General features: G+C 36.4%; 1 protein-coding gene across 5 annotated transcripts in view; it reads left to right on the top strand.

Annotated features, from left to right (window-relative positions):
• The window catches only part of ATF7IP (activating transcription factor 7 interacting protein), a 99696-nt gene that overhangs the window by 32041 nt on the left and 42717 nt on the right, over positions 1 to 24938 (top strand). For all 5 annotated transcript variants that reach the window (XM_032222115.1, XM_032222114.1, XM_032222116.1 and 2 more), the window contains exons 2-8: positions 2545 to 3620; positions 15291 to 15371; positions 16993 to 17135; positions 19777 to 19914; positions 21327 to 21392; positions 23073 to 23146; positions 23650 to 23738. In XM_032222115.1, the coding sequence (XP_032078006.1) occupies positions 2552 to 3620; positions 15291 to 15371; positions 16993 to 17135; positions 19777 to 19914; positions 21327 to 21392; positions 23073 to 23146; positions 23650 to 23738 (1660 nt within the window). In that variant the 5' untranslated portion in view covers positions 2545 to 2551. The remainder of the gene's footprint in view (positions 1 to 2544; positions 3621 to 15290; positions 15372 to 16992; positions 17136 to 19776; positions 19915 to 21326; positions 21393 to 23072; positions 23147 to 23649; positions 23739 to 24938) is intronic.

Genomic DNA, 24938 nt, shown 5'->3' with positions numbered 1-24938 from the left:
TCACAGAAATATGTGAGTACAGCTAACTCCCTCTTGAGTATGCTTCTGATACTGCAGGAGTTCAAGAAATAGAAGGAATACTAATGCTGTTCTTACCTACCATTATTCCTCCTGATTTATGCTCAACCTAAGTGGCAACCATTATACAAACTAATTCTTGAAGCCTTATTCACGACTTGTAGTTCTTATTTTTTTTCTTAATAAAAATGGGGAACTATAATGTAAGCACTACCTTTTAATACAGATATACAGTAATTCAGCTTGTGTGGAAGATAATGTAATTTTTTTAAAGTGTATAATTTTTGTTAATTTGATGAGGGCATAAATTAGCAGATATTTATTAAGAAACTTGAGCACTCCAGCAAATACTTTAAAGAAAGAAGAAATGTAATTTTAACCAAAAGTAACATTATGAAAATGTATGAAAATTGCCTGTTATTTCAAAACATCCACGTGTATTCTTGACATAGCAAAGTAGAATTCATTCTACAAGTATGCATTTGCATTTTGACAGACCGCTGAGCAATGTCTGACCCTGTTTTAGAACAGGAGTCTATAGTCCATCTAGAACATGGTACTAATACCGAGGATTTCCTAATTAACTTGCAGGCAACACTTATGCAAAACTGCTTAATAGTGAACATTATTTGTTTGTATAATTTTTTTTCGAAACTGGGTTATGTTTGCTGGAGAAACACTTTGCTTTTGAAAATGTAATAGAAATGTCCTGGAATGCTTGTAACACGTATGGAACTGTCCTGAGTCTCATACAGTATATTGTCTTTTTGTGATCTCTGTCTCCTCTCTTGCCATGTAAAATACATTTGAGCTGGAAAGTGATTGGGTAACCTTTTAAACTACTAATATTACTTCATGAGTGTGGATTAATTCATAGCAGCTATTCTAATACCTAACTTTGTTGACATGTAGAAATGAACTTGCTTTTCAAAAAAAATATTAAAAAAGAGAAGGAGAAGTTCCTAATTATGAAGGCAAGGACACTTTGGAGCATCACTTAGAAACTACACACACTGAAAACTACATCAGTATTGACAGAACTTTTCATCAAGTAAAAGTGACAGTGATTTAAATAATTTCTTCTGGTAGATGGCATAAATGTTTAATATTTATGAAATGAATTGTATTATGCATAGGCAAATATTGTATATAAGCTTTTGCAAAAGTAAGCAAGATTTACTGTATTTTTTGATGTATAAGTTCCACTCTCCCCCAAAAGTGGGTTGAAATATCTATGCGTCTTATAGAGTGAATGTTGCCAAAGCCCCACCTACCCGCCATCCCCCACCCTTTGGCGTTTGCCTCTCAGCAACTTGCCTCCTTACAGCAAACATCCTGATCAGTTTTAGCACTGCCTGCTTTAGCCCAAGCAGCTGATTGGCGGTTGGATCTGCCTCCTGGAATAACGCCTATCATCTGTTCCAGGCTGCAGGAATCATTGCCGCTGCCACCTATCAGCATATCCCATTTTTGGTTTCCGCATCCCCCATTTTCAGTCTGTTCCAGGCGCCATGATGGTGGCGATGGGTGGCAGCAATCCCTGCAGCCTGGAACAGATGATAGGCGGTATTCCTAGAGGCAGATCTAAACACCAATCATCTGCTATGCTAAATCAGGCAGTGCTGAAGCTGACCAGACTGTTTGCTGCAAGGACGCAAATTGCTGGGAGGCAGAGGCAGGTTTTTTTCTTGCCAAAAGCTAGGTGCATCTTATAGACCAGAGCGTCTTCTAGTCTGAAAAATATGGCACTTGCATAGTCCTATCTCCTAATTTGTCATATGGTTCTGAACTGTAGAACTTTAAAATGCAAAAATAAGGCTGTTGAATTTCAGAAATTGTTTCTTCTTGGTAAGACATATCTCTTAATATTTGTGGATGTTAATACTGAAAAGATTACCAGTTAGACATTGCTACTGGAGAAGGCACAGGTAGATCTCATTTAACAGCTGCCCTTTTTAACAACTATTTGAAGTTATGACAACACTGAGAAAGTAACTTTACAATCAGTCACATTTATTACCACACAATCATGTGGTGCCATTTGCATATTTTCACAGCTTCCAACAAGCAGAATCCATGGAGAATCTGGCAGTAAAATCACAAATCAGTTAAGCACCAGTGGGTAATTTGCTTAACAATTGTAGCCGAAGTTAAGTTTTAAATCCATCACAATCACGTGATGTCTCACTTAACTGCATTGCTTATCTACAGAGTTGCTGACCCTAATTGTGGTCGTTAAGCAAGGATTACCTATCATCTCTACCAATTTTTACAGACTTGCTATCTCAATTGAACTAGAAAGATGACAATTTATGTAATGATATTTCAGTATGGTGCCATCTATCTTCATGATCAAATTTTAATAACTTCCTGAAGTAGAGATTCTGTGCCACAAAAGTTCCAGTGACAGTCATTGTTAAATCATCTCCCCAATGATTTTGAAAAAAACAACCTGTTGTACTTAATGTTAGATTTTTACTGATGGATTTTCCTTGTTTTTCTTTTTTATCCTAAACTACTTTTAAGCATCAAGATGGAAAACAGTGAAGAACCTCAAAAAAAAGTTTTTAAGGCCCGTAAAACCATGCGAGCAAGTGACAGACAACAGCTTGAAAGTGTATATAAAGTAAAAGAAGATTTTTTGAAAACTGCTGACCTGAAACTGTTAAATGGAAAACATGAAAATGGGGATTCAGATATCAGTTCTCCTTTATTAAATTCTGACTGCATTGAGGGAAGTGAGGTGAATGGCCTAGAAGATGTATGTCTTGATCCTGAAAACAATAAAGTAGAATCTGATGAAATCACTGATGTCAAAAGTCCAGATAACAAGGATAACCAGCATGATGACTTAACAACAAAATTTGAAGCTCTATCTCCTGAAAACATTGTTTCTGAGCAACATCATGAAAATAGTAGCCCACCTTTGAGTCCTGGATCTGAAAGTCAAGTACTTGAATGTAATAAAGATAGTGACATCCGGGAACAGATCACTATAAAAGAGGATCTGAATTATAAAGATCTTTGTGTACCTGATAATTTGGATCAGAAATCCTCATCAAGTCATACTGAAGAAGAAAGTAACATTAATGACCAAATGGTAGAACCAGCAGAAACAAATGAGTTGGCTATTACTCCTGAACTGTCTATGGAGGAAAAAAATAATGCAGAGGAAACTGTTGTAAAAGAGGATGTTGATGAGGAAGCAATATCTAGTAGTTTGAATACAGCTGAAGGTTCAAAGAATGAAATCAAATCTGCAGAAGTTGTAGAGACTATGGCTCAAAAAACTGTTGAAGAACCACCAACTGAGAATATGTTGGGAAGTGCAGCTAGAATGGAAACAGATGAAATTATTCCAATTTTAGAAAAGCTGGCCCCAGCAAATGCATTAAATTGTTTCTCTCAACCCACCTTGCTTCCTGTAGAGACTCCTAGCTTATGTTCAGAAGAAAAGGTAGCAAATTCTTTAAATTCTCCATCTAAACATGAAAGCAATGAAAGTTTGCCCAAAGAAGCTTTCTTGGTTCTTTCTGATGAAGAAGAAGTTTGTTGTGAAAAAGAAGCTGTAGTATTAATGCCAAAACATGAAAATCCTCCAGGTGAGTGGCATATTTTTTCTTCTTCTCCATTTTAAATTATCGTTTGAAACAACTCAATTTTGGAACTTAAATGCAGGAAAATAATTGCCTTATCTGTGAAATAATAAATTAGTTACATTAAATGTAGAACAAACATTAATTATTGCCAATGTTTCAAAGTCACAATATCAACATCATTTTGCTGTTTAAAAATTAAAACATAAGAATAATACTGTACAATAACCATACAATAGTACTCAATCCTTCAAAATCTACTTTTCAGTAATAACAACCATCAAACAGCAACATCTGCCTATCCCAGATCCTTGGGAAGGACTCAATAGGTGGGTAAAGATACCCAATCGATGGTAAACATCTTGCTGACTGTGCGACCAACCGTAATTTTAAAAATTCATGTGCCACCCAACTCCCAGCAATCCTAGAATACCAAATCAAATCAAATAAACCATATCTACAGAAAATGCAGCAAAAATTATTCTAGAGGCACTTGACTCATGCTGTTGATACCTACTTATGGTGACTGAATTTTATTTTTATATTTACAGTACTATATTCAGACTAGATTTAATGTTGTTGCTGTGTATAAGATCAAACTGCATTAGTAGGATATTTGAATCAGTTGATATTAACTGCTCAATTTCTACTTGTTTTTCTACTTTGCTTACCAATCTGTTTTGATATTAAAATTTGATTCTCAGTGTTGATTCTCAGCAGTAATATGTTTGTAATAAAAATTACTAATAATGTTTGATATTCAAAAATGGTTTTTTTTGTGAGTGTTGGAAAGTACCTTAAAAATTTCAGGGTTGAAGTGTTCCTCAAAAAAACCATTGTTATGCTGGTATCATTTATAAGCATTAAATTCTGTTGAGAAGGATTGAATTCTGATGAAAATTTTGTCAAAAATAATACAGCATCATCTTCTGGACGTATCTGATTAAATAATACTCAAACCACTACAGAATAATTTCCAAAATTCTTCAAGGTAACAGAAAAGAATTAGTTGATCAGTATTTCAAATATGTCTGAGATACTTAAAAAACCATTGTTTGTGTAATTCTAATCTAAATAAAAAATGCTCAAATTGTTAATTCTATTTCACTTCAAATTTACCTGTGCCTTTGACCCTATTTAAGATGTGCATTGTATTATTTAAAATTTAAATAAAATTTGATTTAAATTTAAATTATGGAACAATAGAATAAATAAATAAATATCAAACCTTAACTCTAAAAAGCCATACTAGATTTAAAAAAAAACGCGGCCCAAAATGTAAATGAAAATACATTTTTAAATCAAAATTTTACTTTAATAATGCTGGTCACTGCTTCTTTAAATATTGTTTCCTATTAAGAATATTATCAATTTGAATAATTTATCTGTTTTTTAGATGTAAGTTTCTTAGAGCAGCTACATGGCACATACACTCTTTCTGACACCTATGTGGAGATTGCAGCAGATATTTTTTCTTTGTGCCCTAAGGGAGAAACATTTGCCACTATCTAGGATTCAGCTCTCAACCTTCCAAGTGGGAGATGAGTCTCTTCACCACTAGGCCACCATGCTGCTCCCACTGCTTCATATTCTATTTATTCAACCTATACGTGGAATGCATATTGAAGGAAGTTGAATTACAAAATAATTAGGAGTTTAAAATTGGAAGAAGAAATATCACTATACTATGCTAATAACAGTATCTTGATAGCTATGTTTTGATAGAAAATTCAAAACATTCTTAAAGATCCATCTCATCCTAGGCACCCTTTTTTGAACTATTACCATCTGGCAGACGGTACAGAATAATAAAAACAAGTACAAATAGGCTGAAAAACAGTTTCTATCCCAGGGCAGTCATTATATTGAATTCTACACTATAGTGCAATAGTAATGTAATATCGGGTTTTCAATTTAAATTATATAGCAAATGAAGGATGTGTGTTTCTGGTTTTTTTATAGTTATAATATACACTGAAGATGGTATTTAATTTCATTGTATGATGTGCAATGACAATAAACTAAACTAAATAGAAATAGAACTCTAGTTATGAAAGTGAAAAGAGCAGAATGAAAAAAACGGGGCTCCATATCTCCATGTAGAGCAAGTTACAATAGTCCAATCAGGAGATCACCAAGCCATGAGCCTCCCTGTCCAGGAAAGAGTGTAACTGATGCACAATGTGGAGTTTGGCAAAGGTACTCCTTGTCCCAGCTGCCACCTGCTCTTCGAGCAGGTTCTGTGAGGCCCCCCAAGTTATACATCAGGTCTGTAAGCAGTAGTGCAACCACATCCATGTCCCAGGATGAAAGCAGGATACAAGAGCGCCATCTATAGTCACTCCATCTTAACAGGGTTCGGTTGAAGTCTGTTACTCGCCATTCAGACCCCCAAATCCTCCAGGCACTGCGAAAGGACAATTAGTGCACCACTCACTTCACCTAGGACAGAGATATGTATCCTGACATCACCAACATATTGGTGATACCTCAGCCTATTGTGATGGATGATCTCACCCAGTGGTTTCATCTAGCTGTTAAAAAGGAGCGGACAAAACACGGAGCCCTGCTGCACCCCACAAAGGAGGGGCCATGAACTGGATCTCTCATTTTCTATTAACACCAATTGGAATTGGCCTCTGAAGAAAGAGGTGAACTAGCACACACACACACACCAAGATCACCCCTAAAGGATGCCATATTCAATCAAGGAGAACAAAGATGGATGCACAACCTCCCTCCCATTACTACCAGATATCATCCATGAGTGAAACCAATGCAGTTTCAGAGCCATATCAGGGCCTGAAATCTGATTGAAAAGAGTCCAGATAATGCTTTTTCTCTACTCTGAGGTCCTATCATCACCTCAACCAATTTTCCTAAAAAAACAAAGTTGAAGATTACACAAAAATTGTCCAGCACGGTAGAGTCCAGCGATGGCTTCTTGATTTAGGGGGCACAGCAGTGACTCTTTAAAAGAGGTCGGAAACATTCCTTCCAGCAAGGATGAAGTCACCATTGCTTGGACCCATCCACATGGGGTCCCACTGGGTAGCGTTAACCAGCCGGAAGGGGCATGGATCTAATATGCAGGTGGTGATGATTGCACCCTACAGGACTCTGCCCATTTCCTCAGGTTGAACAATCCCCGTAAAGCTGGTATGTCTGTTCCTTTAGCATCTCCACAGGACTTGAGCCACTCTTGGTTTCATAAGAGCAATCCTGTCTAGGGCTGCAGCAGACTCCCTACTCTAGGCAACCAGTAGGACCTCAGCAGGACCAAGTAGCAGCAGGTATTTCTTTCAGCTCCCCTTTGAAATCCATTTGGGACCATCAATTGCCGGGTGTAGACTAATGGGTTCACTGGGTTAGAATTGGTTCAGCCTCCCTGCAGAGGGAAATAGTGCAAGAGAACCACGCTAACAGGATGTGATCTGACCATGAGAGAGGGGTTAAAGAAAACTCTTCCCTTGCATTTCATTGCCACTGCTCTGACAAGAAAACCAAGTCCTGGATGAGATCACCGTCCTGAGTCAGGCTAAGAATAACCTGGGAGAAGCTGAGGCTGTCATGGAGACCATTAACTCCTGAGCCACTTTGAAGGTCTATCTCGGAATGGCAAATTGAGGTCCCCTAGAATCATAAAGTGTGTGCGATGAGAGGTGGCAATGGTCCAGTGATTAAGATGCTGGGCTTGTTGGCTGGAAAGATGTCAGCCAGGTTCAAGAACCAAGCACCATGCAATGGGATGAGCTCCCATTACTTACCCCAGCTCCTGTCACTTAGCAGTTCAAAAGCATGTGAATGTAAATGGAAAATAGACACCACTTCAGTGAGAAGGTAATAGCATTCTGTATACCTCAGCATATAGGCATGCTGGCCATATTACCATAAAAGTGTCTTCAGATAATAGTGACTCCCTCAGCTAAGAAAAGAAGATGAGCACTACTCCCTAGAATCAAATACAACTGGATAGGGAAACTTTTACTTTGTATCATAAGTCTGGGGAATTCTACAGACCGCCCTGAAATAGTCTCCAGCAGCTCAGGCAGGAAGTTGCTGGGTAGCAGGGAAGCTGGTACCATAGCAACAATCCTACTTGCTCCTGTGAACTAACTTCAGGAAAACCCATAGCAACAATCCCAATTGCACCCATGAAGTAACTTCAGGAACAGAATCTCGCAACTGACAACTTGTGCAACATTAGCAGTTTCTGTATAGCATTTGTTTTGTTGCATGGATCTTGGCTGGAGTCACTAAACCATATCAGTGAAGTGAGCGTTTTCAACTTTACATGAATGAGAATTGAAAACATAGCATTTTGTTTTGTCAGTAACTTCTTATTGCAGCATACTTATTTGTATTACAAAGTCATCCAAATCTGTTCCTGAATCATCAAGCTTCTTTTTAAAATTATAGACATAACTGCCAGAGACAAAAGGACCTGAAATCATTGGTAACCTCACATTGCAAAAAACAAGGACATGCATTCAATTTCATAGCTACTAAAATTGTTGGCTGAGCAGGACAAAAATACCCAGGGAAATTACTGAAGCCTGAAAAATAGATCCCTTGTCAGTCAACAGGAGTACAGATTTACCACCCGCTTATTCATTACTTAGGAGCCAAGGGCACAGCAGCAAAAGGAAACAACCAACCAACCATCAACACCCCAATTAACAACTAAAAGCCACACACAACCAGGCACCACATAAATACTATACAAAGTGCACATATTCTGGAGAAAAAGTAGTTCCCTGAGGATGGGCTCCAGCACAAGTCTGAAAGCTTGAAAGGCTAAACCTCTGGTCCTGGTGACCAACTCATATTGGATCTTGCATACAGCAGACAATTGCACTGAGGATGACAATGAAGATCGTATATAGGTGTATCTGCCTAAACAAATAAGTTCTATTCGGTTAGAATTATGCACACACTAATAAGAAATGGAACTGCTAAGCAATTTTGCCTATTTTGCTTAGCTTCATTAATTATAATGTAATGCCATCTGTGTTTTCTTCAAACATGAGAATTATATCCTGATAAACCCATCTGAAAGTTGTATCTATAAAAGATGGCTTTTAAAGATTGGGGAAGTATAGTGTAGTGGTTAAAGTGTTGGACTTGAAGCGGGGAAATCCAGATTCTGATTCCCCCCCCCCCCTTAGCCACAGAGCTTCATGAGTGACCTTGTGCCTATCACTCAGAGCCCAATCTATATCAAAGAGCTGCTGTTGTACACAGTATTATCTATACCACCTTGAGCTACTAAAGGTGAAATAAATCTACAAATAATGATCTAATATTCTCTCTCCTGTTTAGACATGCTCTTCTTGATATTTATTTTGGCATCCAATTTGATTTTTTAAAATATTTATATTTCCTTAACATGAGTGCTTAATACTTTTAACTGAACTTCAAAATAATAATATAATACTTTATATTGTGTCCATATAGATACTAGCTGAACTTGTTTGAGAGATTGGTAATATACTAACTAGTAATATAAAATAGCTTATCTTGATTTTATCATACCATCAGTTATTATGGCGATCTATCCATTTTCTAGGTAAAACTATAGGTAAGATACCTGAAGTAAGTACTGTAATCAGGACTTCTGATTACACTGCCATCTTGATATATAGGAACCATGCCAAATATGATTCCATTAAGATTATACATTTGCTGCAATATTACCTTGCATATATGGATTCTTGTTAATTATGACTTGTTTATTGGTCAATTCAGTGTAAATATTCTGAGAGCAGTTTATACAGGTAGTCCTTGATTTACAACCTTAATTGAACCTAAATTTCTGGCCCTGTTGAGTTATTATGTAACCAGACTCAATTTTAAGGTTGTTTTTATAATGGTTGCTATAAGAATTATAGTTTTTAAGTGAATAGCATGGTTAGAAATCTGAATCTGGATTATCTAATAACATGTTTTTTCCAGAGAATAGCAAAAAAATTGCAAAGTATAATCACTTTACTGTGATGCTGCAGCCCGGCATGAATGTGAGCTGATTGCCAAGTACCTGAAATTATGAGGTGGGTCTAATGTGGCAGTCGTAACTTTGAGGGTAGGTCATAAGTAACTTTTTTTCAGATTGTCCTAACTGAATGGTTTGTAAATGACCCATCGTAAGTGAAGGACTACTTGTAATAAAAATATAATGATAAGCCAAGCAAACTATTTTTTAAAAGACTGTCTTAAAAACCAGTTATGGAGTCCGCTCTCTGAGGAGATGCATTTAGCTTACACTCTTAGAGCAGTGGGTCTCAACCTTCCTAATGCCGCGACCCTTTAATACTGTTCCACATGTTGGGGTAACCCCCAACCATAAAAATACTTTTATGTTTTTTTCAAAAATATGTATTTTCCGATGGTCTTAGGCGATCCCTGTGAAAGGGTTGTTTGGCCCCCAAAGGGGTCCCGACCCACAGGTTGAGAACCACTGCTCTTAGAGTATTTAAAAAACTGATAAAATGAATACATTTTGCTAAAAGATTTTAATTGTTATTTTAAATTATAATTGTATATAATTGATTATAATTGTATTCATCTCCCTCAAGTATTGGAATAAACAACAATACATAGTGTAAATTAAAAAATAAAGTTTAAAAAACCAAAGCAATTAAAACAGCCCTAGGGAGATTATTCTCTACATAGGATATTATTTTAGAAGATACTCTTTCCCAAATCATTTACCTTTACGTTTTGGTTGAGAAGCTGTAGATGAAGGTTTCTGATTTTCGTAGTGTGCAAATAAATTGGTATATCATTTGGCCCTACAATTGCCATGATGATTATGAAAAACACTTGTTCTTGTTAAGTTGGTCTTAACTTGAGAATTTTAGTCTCCCAAGGCCATACTCTTCAGCATATATCTGTCAGCTTAGGTAAGAAGACTGTTAAACTATAGTGTACTTAATTTGCCAGGAATGCTCAAATTAAATCAAAACACTCAAATGTTGCAACATTGAAATTGGAGACTAGGAATGGGTTAATTCCACCTCTTCTAAATAGTATGCAGGAGCAATGTCTTTTCCATTGAATAGATGAAAGTAAAGAATTAAGCAGCAAGCAAAAGGGACTCAGCAACTGTGTGATTTAATTGCCAAATAAATAAGAGACCAAAGAACACAGCTAGTCAGAGGATGAAACAGCCTGATGTGCTTTCAACAAGTATCAGCCCAAGCATAAAAGTGACAGGCTCCATGTATGACTGCACAAAGTAACAGAATGAGGAAATCCAGCAACAAATTTGTGGTGACCTGGGGCACGGCACAGAGACTGGCAGCTGGCAGTTCAAATCGCCCTTTTATTGCTCCAAATTTCTCCAAATGCTCCTACTTTTCTGGCAAGTCCCAGAGCAAAATGATCACACACACACCTCAAGTAGCCTCTGGCTGCAAATAGTCCAGCCCGACACTGTGAATACCACGGCTGCACAGCAAGAAATCCAGCAGGGCAAGTTGAAGAGTCCTGGAAGCAAGGGAGCATGGCAAGTAATCCAGAAATCCAAAAAGAATGCAAGGACTCTAGGAAAACTAAACATTCCAGGAATTCAGCATTTGTTCCCGACAAATGCCCATCCCCATAGCGTCTCCTTAAGTCTCAGTTCCCAGGTGTGCCTTGTGAAGAGGGGCGGGGTGCACTCCTCCTGAGTAGTTGGCTCGGTATGCACTGTTCTTGCCTTCTCTCCACTCTCCGTGCTCAGGAATCAGGAGAGGGTGGTCTTTGCTCATCACCTGAGCTCTTGTCTCACATGTTCACTGCTTAGCCTCTCTTGCCCTGCCTACAAGCTGTCCTAATCCTGAGAGGCTTGGCCTTGCTCCTCCCCATTTTCCTCTGAAGCCAATGAAGCTGCTCCCTTGATCTCTAGTTCCAGCTCATCACCCCCGGTGGGGGCATGACAAAGTCTATATGTAATATATTAGGACTGAGGACCACTTAGAACAGTTCTTCCTACATCAGACAAGGCATAGTACCAACAACAGTAACTGTCCAACAACCAGCCAATCAGATAGCACAAACAATGGGCAACCATATCCACCAAAGAGGGTACAATAGCAACCAACCTTTCTAGGCCAGAAACAGTATGGATCACCTTTTCTTCTGTTTCCAGAATGGCAGCAGTAAACTAAAATTATGCCCAAATGTGAGAGCTCCAGCAAATATACCTCTTAATAGGAAAATTTTCAGATCAAAGTCACATACAAGTTTAAATAGGCTGCTCCAGACAAAAAGAAAGAGTGCAGAAAATCACTCTTTTCCATCCTCCACCTTGACATGTTCCAGAGCAAAAAGAGATTCAATGAATACAAGAAAAAGATTTGGGAAAGAAAGTGACAACTATCCCGAAAGAACTACAATAGAAAGAGGGTTCCTAGCCCTAAATTTCTACAATAATGAGGAAGATATTTCAAAATTTGTTTGGGATATTGAAAAGAGAGTCTTGAGATGTACAGCCTGAGTCCTTCCTCATTAAGTTTAGATGGGGAGTGGGCCAGTTGTTGGATGAAAACATCATGCAAACCTTGCCTCCCTTTAAGAGCTTAATGCTGACTCATTCTCAGACATGCTTCGTAAGTCAACAAATCACTCTATTTGGAATTGTATCTTAGCAACCCAACGGCTATTGTCTTTGAAAGAATTACAAGGATGCTTCCTACAGGGAGTGCCATGGATCTCAGTGTTCCCTTCTGGATGTCTTAATTGAAATAACTGAGCAGATGGAGCTGGCCAAGCGATAACATCCCTTATTTTAGTGAACTCTAATGTACTTTCCACTCAGGGAGATAAAGTAATGGTTACCAATACTTCTAGTATTAATGAAATAAGAATAGTCATAATGTCCAAATTAATGGTCTTTAAAGGAGATAGAAGTATTGTTGAAGGAAGAACAATGTGTTGAAATGAGCACATGAAATATTACTGGTAGCCTGGACTACTATTTCTTCATGAATGTTACATGTTAGAGCCATGGTGGCGCAGTGATCAGAGTGCAGTATTGCTGTCTACTTCTGTTGACAACCGGCTGCCTGCAATTTGGCAGTTTGAATCTCACAGGCTCAAGGTTGACTCAGCCTTCCATCCTTCCGAGGTGGGTAAAATGAGGAGCCAAAATTGTTGGGGGCAATATGCTAACTCTATAAACCGCTTAGAGGGGGCTGGAAAGCACTGTGAAGTCTTATAAGTCTTATTGTTATTGCTATTCAGCTTTTTCCAGACAAAAAACTAAGGCAAAGCATCAACAAACTAGCCAGAGAGGCATATCTGTTGGGATGTTTACAGTTTGTAGGCATATTCATGCTTCATGAGTAGTGGAACTGTGGGATCTATTCTAAGATCAGAAGATGACTCTGTCTTTGTTGAGTTTACATTACAGCTATTCAGTTAAAGCTGCAGTTGTGCTGTACGTTAGTTGGTTTGTTTCTTGCAATGAGTTGGTTCTTATATTTGATATTACAATATTGGCATCGTTTAATGCTTGTGCTAGTTATTTCTTTGGAATAAACTTCAATGTAGGAAATCTTATTCAACCTATTCTCTAAGTGGAGTGTGATAGATCCCTGTTTCTACAGATGTGATGCATAATGCCTTTTTTGTGCTACAATTGTAACTTGGAACAGTCACTAAATGAATGTTTGTAAGTCAAGCACTACCTGTAAATACCTTTTCAACCCTCATTTTAAATACAAGTGTGCTTTGTGGTTTATGGCCCCATTCTGTCAACAGCTTTGAATATCATTTTGTATGAAGTTTGCATTAATAGAAATGAAAGCATTGCTCCTCCTTGGAATGGGACATTTAGGCACGGACCTTTAGCTGCACCTCCTTCACCCCCAACCACCCGTTTCAGCACATTAACAGCCAGCTTTCCATCTCTGCTGGCCCTCCCCCACCCATTCTTCATGGCTAATGGGCCCCTGGCCCTTTGTTCTTCCCATTCACCCAGAAAGTGTTTGACATGGGCCTTTGGCTGTATGGGACAAATAGCCCCAATTGGGTGCCAGGCAGGACCATGGCTTCTGTGATTGCCTTTCGCCTGAGGGGCCCAGGAGAAAGGCAAGACTGGCGCGGCTTCCAAAATTGCAGGGGTACATGACTTGGGGGCAGCCGAATTGTTGTTGTGTTATTTGTCTTAGCTTTAGTAATGTAGCCCTCTGCTTTTTTGGACCCTCTGTTTTTTTTAGTCCAATCCTTCTTTACTATATCTAACACATACCAACGCTATCTCCCATACAGTAGTTCTAAATGGCTGAATTCTGTAGATGATTGTGGTGTACATGAACCTAAAATAAGAAAGCAAATATCCTAGTACTTTAGATTTTGAGATTTCTTCAGCATTTTAGTATGTGGTTGAGCCACTTTGTCTGAGGGTGATTGGGTTTGGTCCTCTGCTACCAAGTTCTGCCAGAGATTTGGAATGGACAAATTTATATTTATTGATCTCCAGCTGATGGGCTCCTTTTCTAGAGCAGGGTGAAAACTTGGTGGTGAAAAGTAATTTGAACAGGATACTTGCTTAACCATTCAGTGTGGGGAAAATATCAATCTTCCTGTGTTTCTTGTACGTTGGGTCTTTCAGGTAGCTTTGTTCACACTATCTAATTGATGTTGGAGAGCAAACTAGTCTTCCACTGCACATTGCTTTTGTATCTGCACCTTGCAAAGGTGGTATTGTATAGGACTGGTTGTTAAGTTGGTCTGATGGCTCTTAACTTTAGCTAAGGTTCTGTCTTGTTCCTTGCTCGATGATTTGTTGCCCTCCAATGGAAGCTTCTGGCTGGGTCCAATTGGAATTCTTTACTGCTATTTCAGTTGAGTTTCCCCTCAACTGTAGCCTTTTAGCTGCAGGATAGTGTTCCAGTCTTTTGATTTAATAATTATAAAGTTATTTGATTTTGACATTTTCCTCTTGGCAAAATCATCTATTGTTGGCAATTTTAACTTGCAGAACTATACCCTTTTTCTCAATATTTAACACTACATATATTAACTGCAACAAGAATAGTATTTGCTCAAAATTGGAAGGGGAACAATATCCCTCCAGATGCAATGATTGTAAGAAAGATACTTGAGTGTGCAGAGATTGATAAGTTGACCATGAAACTGAAGGTTAGAGAAGAATCTGAGTACTATAAAGTGTGAAGCAGATAGTATAAATGGTTGGACGATAGATGTGAGATACTGTATAAAAACTAAGTATTATTTATGACAAATATGATAAACCTGTATAAATTTGTAAATATATTTTAAGTGATTATATGATATAGAATATATTAAGAGAATACAGAAATAGAACTTATGTAAATACAAATGATATCTACAATACTGATATGGACTCACTGTAATGAATGGAAATTTGTGTTGTTTTTTAATGTTAAAAAAACTTAATAATAATTTTTTTAAAAAAGAAATTTGGATTGTACAAGTTTTAATGGCACAGAGTTGGAAAAGGGCCAGAAGGCAGTATTGGCTTGCCTTCCAATAATTGTATAGCTATCCAGCATTAGAAGATACTGTAATTTTAAATGTTCGTTAAGGTATTTTATCTTAAGATTTTTCTGAGCTTCAATTTATTATATATATATTTATAAATAAATAATAGTTGTGGTACAATGATTTTGTCTGTAAAGATTAAAAAATGATTGGTTTTTCTCACAGAAGACAGTGAGGAAAAAAAAGAACTGAATCACATAGAAGAAAGGGAGCCCAACAAGGAGGAGGAGAAACCTCCAGAAAAATGTATGTATAGCAAAAATAAGAAATTCATACCGCTTGCAGGAATTACGTTGCACTATTTTTGTATGTTGGCTATACTTCAAAATGGTTTATATGTGTCTGCATACTCTTATTATAAACAATGACTAAATGCTGTTTGTTTCTTCCTCATTTTCTTCCCCTCTGCTACCTTCAAATCATGTTTTGTGATTCTATATGCTCTGGATGCTTTAGGGTTCTATGTTAAAATCACCACCTTATTTTTGGGTAGTCCTATTTTTGATTTTTTCTACTGATAGCCATTCTGTCACTTGAATTATCTACTATGTGAAATTTCATGGTTGCATACAATATGCTTAAAATGCAGAAAAACACATCAATGTGTTAAACGTTTTTCATAGGACTGAAGTCCCATTCGTTGTGTCAAATATTAAAATTAGTAGGAAAGCAAACATTTTCAAGTTCACTTTAGTTCTCAAATTATTTAGCTGCCTTATCACTGCTGAATCCGTAGACCATGCTAAATCTTATACCATAATACTGTATGTGCATATATGATGCAAGATTGGCAAGAAATATTATTTAGCGTATACCATATCATACATGGACTACCAACATATATTACATTTCATCTAGATTAGTAAAACACATTAAATATAAAAGTTAAAAAGATCTGTTCAATTACCAATGTCTAGACCATCTAACCATTGAAGTGCAGCATTGTTTATTTTTAAAAAGTCAGATTCTGAACCAGTATGTCCTCAGCTTACAGTCACACTGAGGGGAGGATACTATGCCCCAGGTATTCAGAGAGTCCTGACAGAGGCCATGTGAGATACAAATCCTATTCAAGATTGTCAATTGCTGACATCAGAGTTCAAAGCCTGGCACCTTTTGTGGTGTCATTTATATGTCTTCCTAAATCTGGGAGTTCAGCAAGCCATTTGGCTTTCTATTGGGAATTGATGTTAAGGTTGTTGGGCAAATATTATGTAAGTGCAGGGGAGGCTTCCTGGATTTGAGTCCTACAGCTGATAAATGAGGAATGCCAGCATGCACCAGTAGGAATGGGTTATTCAATTTTTTTTTCACTATTCTTTCATTAGTGCATCTTGCCTACATAAAGCTGGTGGTGCTATATGGCTCAGAGCAAATGGAATTACAAATTAGGTTTCTGCCACTGACCTATTCCATCTACAAGATGTTACCAGTTTTTCTTACTGGGTATTATCATTTTAAGAAACATAGCAACATCATGCCTGATTCATATTCACATTGTTTCTAGTGAAACAAAGGGGTCACATCTTGCCACCAGTTTGCTCAATGCAATGGAATAATTACAACTATTTTCAATATTTCTATCTTAATTTTTGTAAGCATAAATTTTAAAAATTAATCTAATACATTGCACACCCATGGTTGAGAATTATTGAATATTTTTTATTTATTATGAACAAAGAAAAATAAATATTGTTTCCCATTGGGTTTTTAAGGGTGTATCACACCCTTTTTTAAATTGCTTTTTCTCAAATTTGATGAAGCTGAATTACTTGAGGATTTGAGAGTTTTTGTTTTTTGTTGAGAGAATCATGGTCTTGAAAAGGGCAACTAAGAAGTCTCTATAAAAAATCAAAATAAATTTTAGGTGAGGCATCAAGAAGAAAGCGTTCTAAATCAGAAGATATGGATAGTATTCATTCTAAACGCCGGCGGTATCTGGGAGATTTTGAAGCAGAATTTGAAGTAAAAATTACAACCAAAGGAGATGTTCATCAGAAACTTGAAAAGGTAAATATAACATTCTTGATTTGGGCACTGTGTTTTTTGCCTTTTAATTTAAAATACTTTCTCTTTGTTCCAGCTGTATTGAAAGTTTTAAATCCTTAATCTTGAAAATAAATGCTTGGTAGGAGTATATGCTTTATAAAGAAGAAAATTATAGATGCTACTATGTTCCATTGTTCTTGCCTAAGTCGTATTTCTTTAACATTGGCTGAATAACAAACCCATTTTTCCTTTTACCCATGAGATCTGAGATCCCTTTCCAGCCTGCGGTAATGTGAGGGATTGTGGCAGAGGTGGAGTAGCTATCCACAACACTCCCAGTTTTTCAATGGCTCTTGGGAAAATTAATAGCAATAGCACTTAGACTTATATACCACCCCATAATGCTTTACAACACCGTCTGAGCAAGTTACAATGTCAACATATTGCTCGCAGCAGCCTGGGTCTTCATTTTAACGATTTCAGAACAATGAAAAGTTGTGTCAACCTCAAGCCCATCAGGATCAAACTTCAGTTTGTGGTCAGAGTTAGTCTGCAATACTGCCTTCTAACCTCTATGCCATCAGGACTCCTAATTAATTATTTAAAATTAATTGCCCATCCCTACTCTAGATTAGAGGGGTAGTATAAATTCTTATCTGATGTTGTCCCTGTGGCTATGTTAGCAGCCATGACCTACAGCCATATGTATGGTCCTGACCAGATCCCATTTATTTGCAGGCCACCAGGCAACTCCACTTTCCTGGTCTTTCAGAAGGCTATTCTCAAGTTTTTGTGCTGTACCAATTCTGAAAACAGCTGCTGCCACCTCCAGCTAAACCTAATTCAGCAACAAACCTCCACAATCCACACTTACCCAACAAATTCTGTGAGCCCTAAATTAACATATTCCTATAGAGAATCGTATAGTTGACCTTGAAGACTTTTAGCAAAATTTCATTCAAGGCCAGGAAGACAAGATAGCAGAATCGAATGAAACTTAAGATTGTCCCGCTTTGACTCTCTTTGGTATAGAAAAGGGAAAATACTTTTAAGCGTTAAAATTTTTGCTTCTTTAGTCTATTTCAATAAAGTAGCGGTCCAGTATTTATTATGAAGTCCACTTCTTGAGTGGCATATCTCAAAGGGCTCACTATATCCATCTTTGGTGCCATTTTTTAAAAAAATATGGAATTATTCATAAATGTGGAGGCACTTCTGGTGGGGAATGGCAAATTGATGTCCACTCACAGCCGGAGACATTGTGGCCAAAAGACAGTTGAATATGAGATCCAGACTGCCATGAATTTTCTCTGAATTAAAGAGAGATCTTAAAATTACCCTCAGGCATTCTGAACAGCTTGGGGTGGGAGTGGGGTTACAAATTAATGGCAGAAACTGATGTTATTATAATCACTTGTAGTCAACTGAGAATCACAGCTTCCATCATCTGAGCTGTTAATGCAGCCTTTTAAGGATTCAAAGTTAAATCAAAGCTTATCTTCATTACTTTGGAAGTTAATTTTTACATTCTTTTTTAAAGATTGAAAAATCTTCATAATTGCATGTTTGGCATTCACTGGGTGAATTCAACCTATTTAAAAAGGAAGAAAATTACATTTTTCCAGCTTTGTAAATTTTTTGAAATATACTGGAAAAGGATGATTATATCAAGAAAGTTTTTAAATGCTGAGTTTGAATCAATGAAATTGATTTAAAAGAAGACTTTGAGGTGAATTAAAAAGATGCTCTCACATGTGAAAATCTCATTTTGTGCTGATTATAAAACTTAGAAGGTTGATCGCTAGAGACTACCATATGACAACTTGAAACATTTGATATTTGAATCCAATAAATATTTGAGTTATTTGAATTCTATATTAGAACCAAAAGCTGTTTATTGAACAAGTTTCATTAAATTTAACTGAGCCCACAAACGCAGAGCCCTGTTCCCTGTGTCTGATATCGCCGTGACGCCAACCGGAAGTTGGAGGAAGTTTCTTTTTAGTACATGTGTAAAATTAATTAACAGATTGTATGATAAAGAAAAGTACATGCTGGTTACCGTTTTTAGTGTCTGTAATTGCATAGCTTCAGAGAGCAAAAATAGGGAAAGCATTTAGATTTATGGAAGATATTAATTGAATGGTTTTCTGAAACAGATCTGAATTGTTCAATTTCAATTATTTGTTTCCTTGGTTTCAGGGATATGTTTTTTAATCTAGATATGTGCTTCAATTTTATTAAAGCCAATGGAAAATACCAGCCTGTGGTAATTTACACTTTAGCTATTTTTAAATAACTAGTCTTTAGTAAGCAGATCTTGCAATCTAAACACTTCCACTAAGAGTAATTTTATCTAGGCTTGTATAGTACCATGAAAAAAACCAGTCTAACAAATATTGTAAACGTTTGCTGATCTTCACTTAAGAAGTGCTAATAAGTGAGGCTATGAATTGAAAATAGAATTCACTGAATGTGTCATCAATGCAAATATATTTAAGATCTGTTTTTCATAGATAACTATATATAATAAGCAAATAAACATTTTAAATTAATTTTATTTCATTTTTACTTAGATGTTAAAATGAAACACATTTTAATGCTAACATTTAAAACAAAATTTAATCTTAACTAGCTTACTTTTTCATTTATATTTTTACAGGTCATCCATCGTTTTCTAGAAGAGAAATTTAGTGCCATGGAATGTGCTTTGTTTGATAAAACTCTAGAAGATTTGAAAAGCAGAATAGATAAAATTGAATGCAATAAGAGACACAAAACCGTCATTACAGAATTACAGGTATCTATGTTTATATGTCTGATACTTAATAGGGTTATTTTTCCTCCAATATTAAAATGCAAGATACTTGTTAATTAAATAATATGTTCCTCGGACAAATATCCCCATTTGTTCTTTGTTTCAAAATTAAATCTACTGTTCACTTTATGCTAGCTACTGACATAAGAAAAAAATATTATCAGATCCACTATTTACTTTGCTAACATAAGACTAGAGTAGCTGAATAGGTTCAAGGACATTTTTCAGTCAACCTTCTTTCAATGAAATTTGATTTGAATGATAATCTTAGCTATTCAGAAGAAATACAAGGGGATAGCTGGAGAAGAAAACAGGCTCCTTTTCTGTTCAACAAGTACAGGTCTCTCATCCAAATGCCTTGCACTGAATGGAACCACAGTTAATTGTGAAAAACAGCAATGTATCACAAGAAACACTTGACTATTTAGACCACAGGTGTCAAACTCAATTTCACTGAGGGCTGCATCAGGGTTGTGGGGGTGTCCATGATAGGCATGGCTAGCTCAACGTCACTCATGTCGGAGGCACCTGTGGTGGCCCGAGCACTCTTGTCAGTAAAAATGGGCTCCCAAACTCAGTTTTCGGCTGTGACAGCCTCCTGCAACTCTCTGGCAGCAAAAACAGAGCTCCATTTTCTTTGCCAGAGGCACTGTGGGGTGGTCCTTTGCTGTTTTCAGTGCAACTTCACGGGCCAGATCTAAGCACTCCACGGGCCAGATCTGGCCCCAGGCCTTGAGTTTGACACCCCACCCCACCCCCGATTTAGACAGAAAAGAACCTGGCACATAAATATACAATATACGGGGGGAAACAGTGTCAAAAGAAAGGAGAGAAGTTTTGCAAAATCAGCCAGGATTTGGGCTGGAAAAGGTATTTTTGGAGATAATCTTAAAATGCAGAGTCATTTGACAGACTATTTATTTGAAAGATATTGTATGGATAATATTGCTTAAACTTTTCTGACTCATACTTGTTCTGATAGTTCTAATTTGGTGGCATCAGCACTTCCCTACCCCTTTCCTAATGGATTCAGCTCACTCTGTGTTGACAGAAGTTTGAACACCTGCACTGATTCTGTTACAGCCTCTACTCACAATTTGTAGGAAGTAGAGATATGCTTCCCCCCTCCCACCATTAACTTTTCTAGTGTAAGACTAGTGGAGCTAATGATGGGCTGGTTGTGAAGGTTACCATCTAGCGATGAAAGGAAAATAGCTTCATCGTCTGAAAAAAGATGATCACTTTTATTCCAAGTAGTCCAGCCTGTTCTCCTTTTCTACCACATTTTTTAAAAAAGAAAACCACTGTTTTTTCTTGATGAAACCAACATTATAAAACTGAACTATATCATTAATTTATTGAGACTATATTTCATTTTTCCCCCTCATTTTGAGGCTAAAATTGCAAGATTGACAAAACGTTTTGGAGCAGCTAGAGAAGACTCAAAGAAAAAACCAGAAGTAAGAACAGAACTTTTTATTCTATTGTTGATTGACTATTAAGCTCACAACTATTATTTGTAATAATGCAAATTTTAGTATACCAGTACCTTATTCATGTATGTTTTAAGCTAAAATACAACAATGGAATCAGGTCCATTCTTTTGTATAATTATGAATTTATGTGTTAACTTGGAGAAATTATTGGGTAATACACATAAATTTGTGGACTTGTATTTCTAAATTGAAATGAGATAACAAAACCTTTTGGAGTTTCCCAGTTGGAGTAAGATGAATGCCATAGTGTCATTTTTATTGAATGTTTAGCTGTAACTGACAGATTAGTGTGATCACTTGTTAATACCCACAATATTTAACGAGTACACTATAATAATTCTTACTTGCTGAGTTTTCTAGAAGAAAATTAAAGGATTAAACATCCCATTAAACATATTATTGATTAAAACTAAACTATGGCTGCAAAATTACATTTAAAACAGGTTATTTTAATTTTAGTTTTTAAATAATTAAACTAGGCATATCCAACCTGTGGCCTGCGGTTCCCATGCAGCCCTGAGTAGCTAGTAATGTGGCCTTATTTATACATTTATTTATTTGTTTGTTTGATTTTCTACCTATCATTTCAAAGCAACTCTCAGCAGTTTACAGCATTAAAAGCAATAAAAACCATAAAAGATAAATATTTATAAAACAATAATAAGAATGGAATTAGAAAGATAAAATTATACTTAAAAGATGAGAAGAAAGGGAGCAGGATGTACTGTGCGTGGAGAGGTGGGATTGCCTCTTAATTCATCAATCATCTCCAATGTGATGCTACCCTGTTGGGGCCCCAAGCCATCTGGTAGAGCCAGGTCTTCAGGTCTTTACAGAAGATCAGAAGGATGAGAGCCAATCTCACCTCAGGGGTGAGATATTCCAAAAGACAAAAGCCACGGCAGAGAAGGCCCCTTTCCTGGAGCTTGCCAGTTGAAATTGCTTAATTGTTGGGGTCTGCAGCATGCCTCCTTTGCCAGAATGGGTGGGGTGGGCCAGTCCCATATCTATACATTGACTATATTATATATTTTATATGTTGCCCAAGATCATCCCTCTTCATTCAATGCAGCCCAGGCAAGCCAAAAGGTTGGATACACCTGCATTGGACCATAGAGGATAATTTGGTGTTTTTATGTATGCTATATTGCCAAAAATATTTGCTCACCCATCCACATAATCAGAAGCAGTTGTGAGCAAATATTTTTGGCAATATAATGTATATTTCAGAATTAATTGTATTACAAATTTATTTGAAGAAAAAAGAGCATTCATAATTCTAACATATCTTCATGTTTATGAGCAAGGGAAAAATCAGTTCCAAAAAGATGCTTAAGTATCTTAACTTTTAAAATAAGAATGGGAACGCTAAAACACCTTACCTTGATATAGTCCCTGATAGATGTTTACTATTGCTACATTAATACATTATCAAGCAGCAGGCTTGTTTTGATAGTTTAGATATGTCAGTTCATTTAGTATATCAAAGACTTCAAGGGAGAAAATATATTTATATTGTATCATGAAATCTAATAATATAAACTTGAGATTTTCTGAAAGAGAAGTGTGCCTAAAATAGAACTATCATTTATGAAGTACAAAATTTAAGTTGCAAATCTCACATTGGTTTGTGTCACTTTGTAGATTCTACAAAACACAGCTCATTCCCCAGGAAAAGCAGTGAGTGATACAGGCAGTGTCAATAGTGTGACATTTCGGTAAGCTGCAACTCCCTAGTTATTATACTTTTTGGAAATTTAGTTAGAAAGATAACCTGCAGAAAAGTACAATATTTTGATGGCAACTATATTTCACATTTTGTTTATAAATGTGCCCTTTTTTCCTGTTACCCAAATATATGTTAATCCATTCTAATGATGAAAAGCATAACTAGGCATGGGAAATTCTTAGGGCAAAAGTGGGCAGCTTGTAGTTTTCAACTCCTGTATGCCTTAGTTGTTGAGAAATAATGGCAGCTAGCATCACACAATATATGAAAGCCAGAGATTGCTTGTTTTAAACTGAGAACTATGTTTGTTCAAAAAAATTTTTAAGGCTTTGTATTGCATATACAGTAGGTATGCAGAATTCAGTGATATAGAATGATTTAGAAAAAAAATGAGTAATATTAAATTATTTAAATTTTACAATAGTTTTTCTTTTGGGCTTCCTACTATACCTCCTCTACTTGATACAACTAACATAAATCTTTGTTCTGTAGAAATTCTGGCACAGTAAGACAAATGCTAGAGACCAAGAGAAATGTAGGAGACACTTCATCAACTACTTTTCAATCCCCTGTGAATACAGGTAAACGCTATCTCAATTATTTATATAATTACTTTTATGGCACATTTTTAAAATCAAATAAGTAAAAACTGACTTGATATAATTCAGCCAAATGAAAGTGATTTAGATGAAAATAACATGCTGTCTTGTTTAAACCCATCAAACAATATCTGAGTCTTAAAATGAAATACGTAGAGTCTTGTCCTTAAACTTAATATACAGTTTTATATATATAATTTTTACATTTAAAACAATGCAGTACGAAATCGAAGTGACTGTGTACATTCACGTTATATGCAACTAGTCTTAACCATTAACTATTAGTCTACTTAATACATTGTTTATCCTTCTATCCAATCACAATATATACAGTTTGTTCCAGTCTTGTCACCTTGTCTTATACCAATCATAAAATCTGTTCCAGACTTCAAAATATTCTGATTCCCCCTTTATTTTTAAGTTCAAGAGTGAGCCTATCTGCTTCTGCACAGGCCAACACTTTTCTGATTATATCTAGCTCTGATGGTGTATTTCCTTTTTTCCAATATTGTGCATAGGTTATGCGTGCCACAGTTAGTACATGTATAATTAGATAAAGTGTATCTTTCTTAAACCCTTCCGGTATTATACCTAGGAGATGCCATCTGTAGAACAACTTATAAAGATTTTCTTTATACGCCGTAGTCATTGTAAGTTTCTGATTAAGTATCCAAAATTTTTCCCACTTAGCCAATTCCACATTATAATTGAATTTTTTCGGCCAGGCAACCATAGTTTCTTTGACATGTTCTTCCTCTAGCTTATGTTCCAACAAAAATCTATATAACACTTTGATCAACCTATTTTCTGTCTGTATCAAAAGTTTATCTAATATTGTGTAATCTTTGGCAATACCTTCCTTCTTCCTATTCTGTGGAAACCTTGATTGTATCTGTAAATAGGACCACCATTCTACTTGTACCCCTTGTGATGCCAATTCTAATCTAGTTTTAATCTCCCCGTCTGGTCAATAACTTTATATGTAACTATATTTTGCATATTAATTAAATTTGGGTGTATGTATGCTTCCATCGTAGATAGCCAAATGGGTGTCGTGTTTAATTTTGTTACATATTAACAAGGGACTGTCTGATGTAGTGTCTATTGAAATATTTGTGTGCAGATCCTTTTTCATACCAAGGAAGGCATGCCATCCTGCTTGGAGGTCATGACCTTCCAATT

Source organism: Thamnophis elegans, chromosome 7 (genome assembly GCF_009769535.1).
Source record: "Thamnophis elegans isolate rThaEle1 chromosome 7, rThaEle1.pri, whole genome shotgun sequence".
NCBI classification, from domain to species: domain Eukaryota; kingdom Metazoa; phylum Chordata; class Lepidosauria; order Squamata; family Colubridae; genus Thamnophis; species Thamnophis elegans.
This window is presented reverse-complemented; position numbering and strand designations above follow the sequence as displayed.